This window comes from Helicoverpa armigera, chromosome 20, assembly GCF_030705265.1.
Source record: "Helicoverpa armigera isolate CAAS_96S chromosome 20, ASM3070526v1, whole genome shotgun sequence".
Lineage (NCBI taxonomy): Eukaryota > Metazoa > Arthropoda > Insecta > Lepidoptera > Noctuidae > Helicoverpa > Helicoverpa armigera.
In genome coordinates, this window is record NC_087139.1 from 1,766,658 (window position 1) to 1,781,340 (window position 14,683).

Sequence of the window (14,683 nt, forward strand, 5' to 3'; positions counted from 1 at the left end):
GCTCACTTCATATTGAATATACATTTTAGCAGTTTTTTTTTTTCTTTATAAAATGTCTTGTATATTCAGAACCGTCAAATTCAGAACGTATCTTCATTGCCATCTGCATCATTCACTTGTATGTAACAAATTCTGAAACATATTTCTTGATTCTTATAAATAGATAAGTAGAGTAATAAAGTACCTTCCCACACAAAATACACTTCTAAAATTATATCGAATTATGTTTGTTTATTCACTTGTAGGTAATTCTAGGAATCTATACTATAATACCTATTATAAAGCCGACCGGTTTGTATGTTTCCGTATTTGCTTGGGCCCGCTAATCTTAGGAACTAATCAATTTGATTTCAAAAATCTCTGTGTCTGATACTTCTTTTGTTAAAAATAAGTTAAACCCAAAGCTACCCCCTTCAAGGTCCAGTAACTTCATTATTAGACGACCATGAACCTTTAACATATCCTAAACCATCAACCATAAGGTACCATAAGGTTGTCTGTAAGAGATTGCTTTTGAGCCATAAGACCGCCTATTGTACTCACACGTATTTGTTTGTAATGTCCTTGTCTATGTTTGTTTTAGTGTACAATAAAGAATATTCTATCTATCTATCATATCAGCAACCACATACTAAAACGCACCATTTTTTTCAGTTCCACCACTAACAGTCCATATCCTCGGGTCAAACCAGCCACTATCAGCCAGCAGAAGGTACGACCTCCTCTGCCAAAGCTCAGGGTCGAGACCACCGGCTTCCATCACCTGGTGGAAGAACGGGCATAGGATAAACAATGCTAAGGAAACGGTAAGTGCTAACGAAAAGGACATTGTGATTTATTGTAGGTCAGATATATTTAATTGAAGTATGTAGGTGCAGACAGGCATAAAAGTACCTACACAAAGTCAAACAAAATAAAAAAATAAAAATTACTAAAAGGGAATTTTTATTTATTTTAGGTGTGATATATTTAGGTGAAATATTCGGCTAGGTATAAGCATCAACATAAGTACATTAAGAACTGGAAAATACCTTAAGATTAAAGTCTCGAATAAAAAAAACGAAATATGTCGAGAAAGGCAACAGACATTGTTATTGCGATTCTCTGATGTCCAGGCTATTTAGTTCTAATGTCGTTACAGTTACTTGCGGGGAGATTTTATTTTTGTATTCTTCTATTTCGGTATCTCGATCGTTTTAATGGACTTTTGTTACTAACTGTCCATACTACATTTCCAATTTGTAATAGATAGTCAAATTGGGTCACGTTGTCCTCCATTAACATTGATTCTGTCATATTTAAGTGCTACTAAAATTATTTGAAACTAGCTTTTGCCCGCTGCTTCGCTCCCGTCAACTGACTTCTCTACTTTACCCTATTTTTTTTCATAAGAACCTTCTCCTGACAATAACTAACACAACAAAAAAATAATTAGCCAAATTGGTCCAGGCGTTGTTGAGTTATGCGCTTACCAACACATTTTGCGATTCATTTTTATATTATAAGATTCGGCTATTTCAGTATTTCGATTGTGTTAATGGACTTTTTTACTAACTGTCCATACTACATTTCCATTTGTAATAGATAGTCAAATTGGGTCACGATTTCCTCCATTAATATTGATTCTATCATATTCAAGTGCTACTAAAATTATTCGAAAAACTGGCGACACAATAAACCAAAGATAATTAGTTAATTCCAACCACTAAGAATAGATACAATTATATTACATTCATTTTATTTTTTCGAGTAACTGTAAATAAACACACGAAATATTGCTGTAAACATAATATAACCAAAACTTACCATATGATTGGTCAAAAACTAACTAAATCTTAATTAAACGAATGAGAACCTTCCTCTTAAACCGATATTAATATTCTACCTATTTAGAAAACATAATTAATAATGTATTATTCTTCAAATTAGGTACTCAAATCCACCTAACACGATCAAAGAAAAATTCCATCAAAAACCCGCAGCATCAAGATTGACAACGAACAGACTAACAGATAAAACCGACTATCATAAATCCCCAAAACTTTTGCAAGGAAAGCTAATTTTGCATAGAAATTTAATCGCACTGTCTCAACTTGAAATAGGGGCACGTAAATGTAATAAATGTAGATTGAATGGGACGGGAGATGCTTATAGCGTGCACAAATCGCTCGTAAGAGACCAACAGGGCTCCTAGTGAATGGGCGTGTCAAGTGAAAGTTTCGCTAAAGTCCGGGGAGGCAAATTTGTCAGGCGTGCCGTGATTAGATGGACGAAATCTGGACCTAGGTTGGTTGTTTTTTGTTTTTGTGAATGATTTTTTTATTTTGTTTATTGTAAACTGTAGGTCCCGGCTGTCATAGAACATCATTGAGAGTCGTTACGGGTAGTCAGAAGCCAGTAAGTCTGACGCCAGTCTAACCAAGGGGTATCGGGTTGCCCGGGTAACGAGCGACTGCCTATCTGACCTTCTCAACCCAGTTGGGTTCCCAGTTGGTTTAGGTCACACAGGCAGTCGCTTCTTGTAAAGCACTGGTACTCAGCTGAATCCGGTTAGACTGGAAGCCGACCCCAACATGGTTGGGAAAAAGGCTCGGAGGATGATGATTTTTCTTTCTTTTTGGAAAAATTTGCTAGTGAGACCTGATATAATATCGTTATCGTCCTCACTAATAATTGTGCATGTCAGTTTGTTTGTTTTGCTTTCACACAAAAAAATCGATTTAGGGATGGGTAACTGATAGATATGTCATGTACCTAAAGGCTAATTTGGTCCGGGTGTGGGACGTAATTCCCTCAGAACGCGGACAAAGCCTAGGGCAAAATAGTATCCTCTTTCAGACCCTAAAAATAAATATCTAAAGAGAATTTTTATCTACAATGTAATGTTATGTACCTTTGTGACATAAGTCAGAAGTACCAAATAAAACTTTATTGCCGTTATTAATATCTCTCTTCCAAGAATTATTCATATATCATGTCACGTTTCAACGTCCAATATAATATTTGAAACTTGTTGAAAACATTTATATTTAATTAATTTCGCGATTCTACGAAAGTACAATACAATGCCCCTTTTCCTAAATAGGTACATTTGTTGATTTCGAATCTAAAATTCACCGATTTTTTTATTTTATTTTAGCTTACAGTGCCTTTACACTTGCGGATTTTCTGCACAGCAATGCGCAGATCAAGAGAGTCTTGCCAACAAGAAACAATTTGACAACTACAGTCACAAACCATGACACGTCAAACAGATCCTTTGTCGCATAGAAAATACACACGACAAAATGTGCTGGTGTGAAAACGGTCTATATGTCAAAAAGTTTTAGTTAAGTCGGAGTGTCCGAATATAGATTCTAGAACACATTTTATAAAGAATACTTAATAGTGCCAGTAAAATATAAATAAAATAGCAGAACACCTACATCACGCTATGAATTCCTCGAACAAACAATTTTCGGTTGCAAACCTTTTTCAGCGGAACTTTCCAATCTCTAACGAACCTAATATATGGTTCGCTTTAACAAAAAATCCTTTGAAGTTATATTTTCGCTAGTTTTCCTTTACGCATGACTGTCTGCCCTGGTACCCAATCAGTCAACAGATCTGGGTTACTTTTTATTCTGACGGCCGTTTTAATCTTTACTGTAGGCTTTTGTTTGAAAAGGGCATTATGTAATTGTGATAAAAGTATGACAGTAAGTGTAGCTTTCAACTGTTTTATCGCCAACCAAGTTGTATGCAAACTAAAGGCCGATTTTTCAATCATCATCAGTTGAGTTATATCTGAGAAATAAATATAGCGGTATGTCATATTTTCTATACAAAAGCTGTCAAAACGGAAAACGTGTTCTTAGATAAAAAGTGATTTTGGGTCTGAAAAATCGGCCCTAAGTTGCACAAAATCTGAGGACATCTTTTAAAAAAAGTAACATATTTAACAAAAGTGCTCGAATTTTATGCAACCTAGTTTACTTCATGCAAATAAGAGAGTAGCAGAAACCTCTGATGCTTTATGAGACCCTCAGTGTTTTAATTTACATTTCGTCCCCGAGGCAAAGCTTATTAAAATTAAATTCTATTTATTTCTGAGGGGGCATTTGTTTCCCAAAAATAATGTAGCCCCAGTATTAAGAATCGTCAGAAATGAAAATAATATATTTTGTTTAATGAAATAAAGAAAAACAGTTTTATTGAAAATGTTCAATATAAAGATAGGTACCGCTTATTTCTTACGCCCACCTTGAAAGACAGATTAATACGAAAAATAAGGAAACAAAATAATAAACTTTATTTGAGAGTTATAAAATTGTTATAATTTAATATATAAATAGAGCAAGCGATTAATTAAAGAGAGGAAGTTTGAAAGTGGCACCGGTAACAGATAAGCCGTGTGGCAACCGGCTGTACGGTATGGGTATGTGATGCGGAGGAATGAAAATCATGTTTTAAGAAAAGAGTTGAGCATGAATGTGATTAGATATAGAGAAGGAGGATAGCCAAAGAAACAATAGATGGTTTGTGTGAAAGTCGATAGGGCTGCAAAGAGTGTTACTTGATAGATGATATCAATAAGGTAGATATGGAAGAAGAAGATATTCTGTGCTAACCCCAGGCAACAGATTGGTATAAGGAATAACTAAATTCTTTATCTTTGCCTACAAGCACCAGGTCTTTTTAAAGTCAAACCCAAAACATTGATCAAATTCCTATCCGCGCTTCCTTGCACAAAAGTGACGATATAACCAGATTACATTGGCAAAGCCAAAATATCAACGAAGACTGGCTTCTTGATTACAACACAGAGGAACGTCAATCAAATTTCACATACGCTATTCAAACCTGTTTGACTGTCGTACGTAATTTAATTAAACCAGCCAACATGCCAACTAGAAATTAATATTAACAACACTTAATTAAAATCAATCCTGAATAGATTTGAAGTAAGCTCTGTGATTGGTTGATTTGTTTCGAGAATTTCGGGGATCGCGATTGGTATTTTTGATGTCAATTTTAACGTCTGGATTTTGATTTGGGTCTTTTGATTTTGGGACGACTTTTTTTATAAAGAGTTTGAATAATTTGTATTTTTTTATGTATATCGAGACTTTTCTTAATGGCTTTGCAATATAAAAGCAATAGAAAAGTAACTCTTTATCAAGCAACTTTTTCGAGAAAGTAATCATGGGTACATTAATTAATTGTTTCTTCGTAGAAGTGACAACGTAGGTACCATAATTATCCTTATGATTTTCAGTAGTGTTAATTTCTTACCAATATACATGCTTAAAATAGTAACTCTATAATAAATAACTCATATAAATTAATTCAAGACAAAAAGCCGACTAACCCACTTAGTGACTTTCAACTGTAAATTATACTCAGGTACAATCTTGACACGAATCACTAAATGACCTTTTTAAGTCCTCAATCTAGTGACCTTTTGAATTCTGATTTGTAACTTCAAAATAATATTAATTGAAGGCAATTCTGCTTATAAACAAGTTCAAAGGGGTGGGTGTAATCCGAAATCTATTATATCGTGAGCGATTTTATCTTCCCTCTGTAAATTTTAATAGCAACAGAAGTCATTAGTAGATTGATAGACTGATAGACTGAAACTTCAAAGTTATTTTTGGCTTGGACAGGTAGACGGAAATTTTGGAAAAGCTAGGTAATTGTTTATTCATTTGTATTGAAGAAGTTGTTCAATCTGTAATTTGTAATCTGTTTTGGATTAGGTTTTGTAATCGATTTCGTTTCAATTATTTTGGTAGGAGTTTTAGATATTTTAACAGGTCTAAGATTAAGTTACTTGAAAAGGCAGAAATATTTAGGACAAGGATAGGTTTAAAACTTTTGTGACCCCTGTTGCCCTTTGATTCATAAAATAGCAATCAATCTTTGCTAACGTATTGTAGCGCTTCTTATCAAAAACTTGCTGTTGTCCCACAGTTTTACTCGTGTCCCGTGGGTACTACCCGTAATCAGATAAAATATAGCCTATGTTACTACGGGATAATGTAGCTTTCCAACAGTGAAATATTTTTTCAAAACGATTCAGAAGTTTAGGAACCTTCAGGGTACCTTTTTTATTTCCTATTAAATTGCATTAGTAGATTAATCATAACTCTTCTCCCAACAGCTATCAACAGACGGCAACACAACGACATCGACAGTTTCCCTTCAGCTGACAAAGTCTGATGCTGGAGCGAAGCTCGCCTGCAGAGCGTCCAACCCTCAGATGTCCTTAGTCCCAGCTTTGGAAGACGACTGGACCCTGGATATTCAGTGTAAGTGCTGAGTGTGTTTGGACAAATTGGTATTTGCAGACCAAAATATGTGAACAGTTGGTCTTTGGAGAGAGAACATTTTATATTGTATCATCTTTACATAGTACCTACAACTGTTTAATTACGGACTAATAGTAGGTATGCAATGATCGACTTTTAGATATAAAAAAAACTTTCATGTAAAATATCAAAGGGTGCAATAATGAACGCAGTTTTGTAACTATGCCAATTAATTGCTATTTTGTTGCGATACGCACCACGAAAAGTAATACATTAATGGTACAACACATTAGGCTACATTTACATTTACTTTACATAGACGGTATCAATTTACCCAAAAGCATTATAACACCACGGAATTTTAATTCGTTGTTCCATCACAAAATTGTAAGCGTCCAAAGTTGAACGCCTTAATCTCGAGTCCCATGAGGAAGTAAAAATGCTGAAGAATAAAAATTAAGCTAATCCGAATATTCCCTTCCAAATTTTATTACGAGCCTTGAGAAGTTTCCAGAAGTTTGTTTTTCTTGAATTCTAGATTTTATGGTCGAGAATGAAAATTTTCGCGAAAGCACAAAAACTTCTTGATATTGAAGAGTGGAATAACAGTGTTTTTGTTATATTGTTCGAGGAGTTGAAAGACTTTGGTTTACAATTTATTTAATATTGAAGGTTTGTGTTTACTATTGCTTGGGTATCTAATATTGGTACAAAAAGTTTTAGAAATAAGTATTATCTACTCGAACTCAAATTCAAAATTATGTGGACATGATGTCATTGTAAAATCTGACTCTTACTATCAGTAAACGATAACACCAATAAATTAAGTCTAAATAAAGTGCATATGTTTTTTCACAACCTGCGTTCAAACGTAATATTACACGACAAAGCCCCCTGTACCGCTCACCTTGAACTATTTCCTATAACACAATATATTCCTAGAAACACGTGTCTTTCTCCTAGGTTTGAAGCTCCAATCACAACTTTAAGTATGTCTTCTTATTTTCTCATACAGATGTCCCAGAAACGACAGTGCGGTTAGGAACAAACCTGGACCCCTCAAACATCAGAGAAGGCACTGATGTGTACTTCGACTGCATCATCAGAGCGCATCCATACGTGTATAAAGTTGAATGGAGACATAATGTGAGTATTTTGATTTAGCTGTAAAAATAAATAGTCTTTATTTATTTTTCAAGTTATACGGTAATAACTCAAAACAATACATAATTGACATAGGTACATGAGTTGTTTGATTAAATATTTTTACCCATTCTAATATTATAAAGCTGAAACAGATTATTGGACGCGCTAATTTCGATACGAAACGCGGGCTACTTTTTACCCGGGTAAATAAAGCAGTTCCCGTAAGACTTGGTTGAAACCGCTGACAGAAGCTAGTTAGCAATAATGTTGTTTACTTTCCTTTATGTCTTCAGTTCCATACTAAACCCCATTTATAACAGCAATAAACAACGCATTAACAACATTTTTCAATCAGTCCACCTAACAGGAAAAACCGTGGACAATGTCCCTGAAGCCAAAAGGGTCAAACTTATATTCCGTCCATGTATCTTGTCCTGAAGAGACATAATACTAAGTTTCATCCCCATGGGACCCATGGAAGGGTTGAAACGGAGTCTTAACTCCCAAACTAACTTTAGTTCGCGTTAACATCGTGTACATGGTACCATGTATAAGCCCTTTCGTTTTGGACCATAGAGTTATTAATTACAAGACTAAATGTCGAGAAAATTGAGGAAAATTTATATTGAACACTTCTGAAGGATACAAATTACGCTGAATATTATGACCTTGAAAACTTCTTGGTTGTAACATATTGACCCTAAAAAAGGTTTATTTCTTTTTGTCTTTCCCTTTTAGGATCCGTTTATTAGATCTACCACAGCACCACGATGCGTACCGTTACATGACATCATAATCACTCCAACAAGTGGACTAAACAGTTTTAAACGAATGATCAAAGTGTTTATGTGACGCCTAATATGGCTAAGGTTTACAGAAAGGCAAGGGAAATTAACCTTACTAAAGATTTTCAAGTGAAACTCACTTGTAGTTAAATAAATGAATAATAATAATTATGAATTTGGAACATTAACGATTTTAAATCTAATAAAAGTAGGTGACATGATGGACGGTCTTATTATTTCTAAGAACGATACCTTCTAGACATCTACAGTACTGTAGACCACATTTTTATATAACTACATAATAAAAAATCTTATACTTTTTCCCCAATCAGGGTAAAACCCTCCTCCACAACGTCGGACAAGGCGTGATCATCAGCAACCAGTCGCTGGTCCTCCAAGGTGTGGGCAGACGGACGGCTGGTAACTACACCTGTGTGGGCTTCAATGCTGAGGGTGATGGGGAGAGCAAGCCTTTCTCGTTGAATGTTTTGTGTAAGTACATATTTTTTGATAATTTTGTAAATTGTGTTATCTGGTAATATTGCACTGCGGTGTATTACGTCAAACTTATTTTTTTGAAATACAACAATAACATTGGCGCAACTTTGGGAGTTGATGACTTTTTTAATGACTCCAATGTTTACCATCCACGGAGGACAAAAGACTGGTTACCATCCCTTCGTACAATGTTGGGTATAGAGAGTAAAGTCAAAATTAGGCTTGCTAAGTTAATTTGGAATAATCATCAAAATCAAAATACTACTAATCATCAAACTTCTATCAACGTTTTAATCAATTTAGTATACTGTAGATTTATAGGTCTCAATTTAATACATGTACAATATCTATTTAATCACTATGGATGTAACACATATACCAATAAGTCTTCCTAATGTAAGTCATATTATCAACAGATGCACCAACTTGTCGGAGTTCCCAGCAGCGAGTGCACGGAGTAGCCAAACAGGAACGAGCACACATCACCTGCCATGTCGACGCTAATCCACCTGAAGTTGTGGTGAGTAACCAATTCATAATTAGCCTACCTTTATCCAAATGCGGGAAGTAGTTCCTTCCTGAAACCGCTGCTGGAAGCAAGTAGTAAGGAAAAAAAGTTGCCATCGGTAGCTTGAACCCGGTTCCCGATGTTGGTTATATAAGGTTGTAAATCATACTTATAGGTACCTATGTAAACAAATCAGTAAATGATAAGAAAATATAAAGATGTTTCACAACGCAATAAAATCCAAAGAAAAACAACTTGTAATAAATAAATTGGTTCTTCGAAGCAAATTAGTTAAGCTTGATTAAATAAAATAAGTCCTGTCCTAGTTACTAGTAGATTCGCCCACACTCACTCACTGAAAATGGAGTAAACAACTTAGTGAAATAAAAACTACATCTACCATTTATTTTTCTACTATCTTTTGAAACATCCATCTTTAATGGTTAGTCCACACGATACCAAGATCACACAAACTTTCATAGAATTTAGTTTGCCCAACAAATCAGTACATACAAAAGTTCTGGTAAGCCAATGATAAGTCTACACAAACATCTTATCATCAAACCACTCATAGTTTAAGTTCGCACAGATATTTATACAAATCATCATCATCATCATCATCAGCCTATCGCAGTCCACTGCTGGACATAGGCCTCTCCAAGTGCACACTGAGATCGATTTTCGATTCGATTTTATACAGATACATATTTATATTTGTACATACTTAAAGTCTATATCGTGTGAACCCACAATAAGGAATATTATACAGAAGAAATTCTCTCATAGCAACACTTTCAATCAAATAGTTCCTACTAAACCTTCCTGCTTCTAAAAGGAAGGTGCGAATCAATTTAGTATTCCAACTTGCTATCTACATAATTGGAAGGCACCACAGTTCATTTATGGTTTGTTAATTTAGTCAGAAATTATACAATACCCTTCATACAAATACCTATGTATAAAGGGTAAAATTTGCCAATCAAGAGGGAATTACTACGCGGTTTTCCTTAAAACCCTTCACTCTGGCTTTCACTCAATTTTAGTAATTCAATTGTTAGGTTTTTTCTTGATAACTGGTAGTTCATTACTTTGTGAAGGACGTCTTCCGGGAAAGTACTTAGTGCTACCGTTGTATTTTGATGTGAAGAGATGGATGACTCAATAAAAAGGAGTATAATATTAAGCTGATAAAAAAGCTAATGAATTGGTGCGTTCATTTGAGAGCTATACTTATGTAGCCGTGACTTCCAATATCACTCAAGACAATAGTATAATTTCCTCAGTTTAGAGGTCGTCAGATTATCGTCGTGAAATTGAGTCCTTGTGAACATAATTTATCCTACTTACTTTCTTAAATATTACATAATAGGTATTTATATCCTTTAAAAGTGTCTAAATCCTATAAAAGTATTTACTTTAACTTAATACCTACAGCTACTGACATTTTCATGTACGAAGTTATTTTAGTTTCATTTCCCAAAATGGCCTTCCACAAAATTAGGTTAACAATACTTCCTCCCCAAAAACGTGATTAAATATTAAGTAGGTAATCGTCTACCGAAAATAGATAAGTAATTTAAAATACAGTAGAATTCATATATAACGACTTCGCTTATAACAACTAATCGGTTTTAGCAACGATAATCTTTACTCAAGTTAGGTTTCGTATATAGGTACTAAGACAATGTAACCGTTTAGTGCGACTCCGGTTTAAGCGACCAACTGCTTATAGCGACCAATATTTATTATAATACGTCCGGTTAAAACGACACACGCGCAATGTTTTGTTTACCTACGCACTCGCACCCCCGCCCCGCGTTCGTATCTCTACAAACATTCTAAAACCAAAATAAGCCAAATCGGTCCAGCCATTCCACTAACAAACAGCAATTCATTTTTATATATAAGAAGAAGAAGACTAGCTGACCCAACAAACTTCGTATCGTTTAAGCCTTCCCTGGACCTCTACGAACATTTTAAAACCAAAATAAGCCAAATCGGTCCAGCCATTCTCGAGTTTTAGTGAGACTAACGAACATCAATTCATTTTTATATATATGAAGAAAGAAGATAATAATATGTATTCATAAGTTATGTATGTATGTACAAGTTAAGATATGAACTTAAGAAATAATCCGTCCGTTTTGTGCGTCATCCGGTTAGTACGACATAGTATCGTCGGTCCCTTGAAGGTCGTTATATCCGGATTCTACTGTACTTACAAAGTTTTAAGTGAAAAGTAAGTTGATCGATATCAAGGCGTTCCCTTCTAAAAGCAATCATGCATAATTAATCGTAGTCTCATTATCGGCAGCGAATTTGTATAAGAAATCTGATATAGGCATTAGTACTTTATTTTTGTTTTGTTAATTATCTTGGGGATTGTTCGAGCTACTGAAGATGGATTTCATTTCTTGATTGTGTAATTTGCTATAACATTTTCTTGAGAAAATTAGTCAATAGTAGGTACGTTAAACATCCTATCTGATAATGAAAATAGTAGTAAGCTTGACTCTCTGAGGAATTTAAGCAGGATGATGTACCTAATTGAAAACTTTATTGTATTAAAAACATCTGTGGTGTTATTATGAAATTGTTAAATAGATGTTTGGCACGTACTTAAAAATATTGCGTATGGGAATTTTCTTTAAAAACATGCCAAACAACTGTTTAAATTCTACTTTGTAACTAACTTTTTCTCTAGAAAAAGTACTCAATACTCAATTCTTTATTGCATTCCACAATGTAGGTTTAGGTGGTAAATTAAGTTATATAAGTAAATTAAGTTATATAAGCAGTAAACGTTATAGCATATATTATTTTATTAAAATATTACACAAAACTAACAAAACCTTCTTCTAGCGTAGTCGGATAAATAGTACCTAATAGTATTGTAAAGCATATGTCTCATAACAAAGTACACATTGAAAGTATAAATTCTAACTGCACATATGGCGATACGCCAAATGTTCTATACTTATATCTAATACCAAAACAGAACAACAGATTTATAATAATGTTTGTGTTATTTTATACCGACCTGTTTTGTTACATCTGTATTACATACCTCTTTAGCAAAAACAAGGAATGTATATTTTTTATTTACAACTGAAGAGTTTTTGCCGCTGGTTTTACCTTCATCTTGTGGGAACTGTTTCCCGCACCCGGATAAAAAGTAGCTTAAGACTATCAAGATAAATGAGCTATTTAACACTGAAAGAGTTTCTGAATCCAACCAGAGTGGTCCCTGGTACTGGTGCATCAAGCAAGCAAACAAACTCTTTTACTTTTTAATTTTAGTAAAGAAAGATCAAAGCTGCAGTTTTTAGGGTTCCGTAGCCAAAATGGCAAAAACGGAACCCTTATAGTTTCGTCATGTCCGTCTGTCCGTCTGTCCGTCTGTCACAGCCGATTTACTCGGAAACTATAAGTACTACAGTGATGAAATTTGATGGGAATATGTGTTGTATGAACCGCTACAAAAATATGACACTAAATAGTAAAAAAAAGAATTGGGGGTGGGGCCCCCCATACATGTAACTGAGGGATGAAATTTTTTTTTTCGATGTACATACCCGTGTGGGGTATCAATGGAAAGGTCTTTTAAAATGATATAAAGTTTTCTAAAAAACATTTTTCTTAAAGTGAACGGTTTTTGAGATATCAGCTCTCAAAGTCGTAAAAAGTATGTCCCCCCCCCTCTATTTTTATAACTACGGGGTATAAAATTCTAAAAAAAATAGAGGTGATGCATGCTAATTAACTCTTTCAACGATTTTTGGTTTGATCAAAGTATCTCTTATAGTTTTTGAGATAGGTTGATTTAACTGTAATTTTTTTTTTTCAAATTATAGCTCTGAACTAAAACAAAATTCTTAACTTTTGATAGTTTCAAAATACTTAACGTTGAATCAACAAAAGCATCCTTGGAGTTTAGTTTGTACATAAGTTAAAAGCAAAATAAAAACAATACTGCTTCGACTGTTCTCTCTGTAAATCTTAAAGAAAAACTTTTAAACTATTACATGTATATTTTTTTCTTCTATTCAAGACACTGCAGTATCTATACTGATATTACTTTTGCCTGGAGAATTTGTTTGGTTGAATGCGCTAATTTCAGGAGTTACTGGACCATCATCCTCCGAGCCTTTTCCCAATCATGTTGGGGTCGGCTTCCAGTCTAACCGGATTCAGCTGAGTACCAGTGCTTTACAAGAAGCGACTGCCTATCTGACCTCCTCAACCCAGTTACCCGGGTAACCCGATACCCCTTGGTTAGACTGGTGTCAGACTTACTGGCTTCTGACTACCCGTTACGACTGCCAAGGATGTTCAATGACAGCCGGGACCTACAGTTTAACGTGCCATTCGAAACACAGCCAATGGTTTAAGATATACTTAGAAAGTACTTACAAACTTAGAAAAGTTGCATTGGTACTTGCCTGACCTGGGATCGAACCCTCGCCCTCACACTTGAGAGGTTGGTCCTTTACCCACTAGGCCACCACGACTTTTCACTAGTGACTGGACCGATTAAGATAAATATTTGATTGTTAGACGGCCCATTTATTGAGTAAAGATAAAGGCTACTTTTCATTCGAGTAGGGAACTAGTTTTCGCAGCCAGCGGTCACAGCTCCAGGTAAAAACTGGTACTTAATGAGCCGATATCGATGCTAAAGATTTACTTCCTAAAAATCGTCAATCTTAACTTACCCATTTTGTCCCCAGTTTCGATGGACATTCAACAATACAGCGAATAGCAACGAAGTGAGCGATACATACGTGTCCCGGGCGGGTACTAGTTCTACGGTCACCTACACGCCACATACAGAGATGGATTATGGGACGTTGCTGTGTTGGGCCCATAATAGGATTGGGAAGCAGAGGGTGCCTTGTGTTTATCATATTATTGCTGCAGGTGAGTTTTTTTATTTACTTTTTGTTAAGCTTTATGTTGTGCTCGATACGTGTGTCGTGAGGGAACGAGTTCTACGGTCACCTACACTCCACATACAGAGATGGACTACGGTACTCTGCTGTGTTGGGCCCATAATAGAATCGGGAAGCAGAGGGTGCCTTGTGTTTATCATATTATTGCTGCAGGTGAGTTTTTTTTAATTTACCTATAAGTATAGATTAGGAGAGTAAGGTTTATGTTGGCTACTAGTTCTACGGTCACCTACACGCCACATAAAGAGATGGATTACGGCACGTTGCTGTGTTGGGCCCATAATAGAATCGGGAAGCAGAGGGTGCCTTGTGTTTATCATATTATTGCTGCGGGTGAGATTTTTTTAATTTACCTATAAGTATAGATTAGGAGAGTAAGGTTTATGTTGGGAACTAGTTCTACGGTCACCTACACGCCACATAAAGAGATGGATTACGGCACGTTGCTGTGTTGGGCCCATAACAGGATCGGGAAGCAGAGGGTGCCTTGTGTTTATCATA

At 35.2% G+C, this 14,683-nt stretch overlaps 1 protein-coding gene across 1 annotated transcript in view; it reads left to right on the forward strand.

Moving 5' to 3' along the window:
• Positions 1–14,683, forward strand: part of LOC110382677 (hemicentin-2) — a 317,734-nt gene that overhangs the window by 297,820 nt on the left and 5,231 nt on the right. The window contains exons 7-12 of the mRNA XM_064039711.1: positions 655–806; positions 6,146–6,293; positions 7,309–7,439; positions 8,557–8,716; positions 9,139–9,242; positions 13,961–14,150. Coding sequence (XP_063895781.1) covers positions 655–806; positions 6,146–6,293; positions 7,309–7,439; positions 8,557–8,716; positions 9,139–9,242; positions 13,961–14,150 — 885 coding nt within the window. The remainder of the gene's footprint in view (positions 1–654; positions 807–6,145; positions 6,294–7,308; positions 7,440–8,556; positions 8,717–9,138; positions 9,243–13,960; positions 14,151–14,683) is intronic.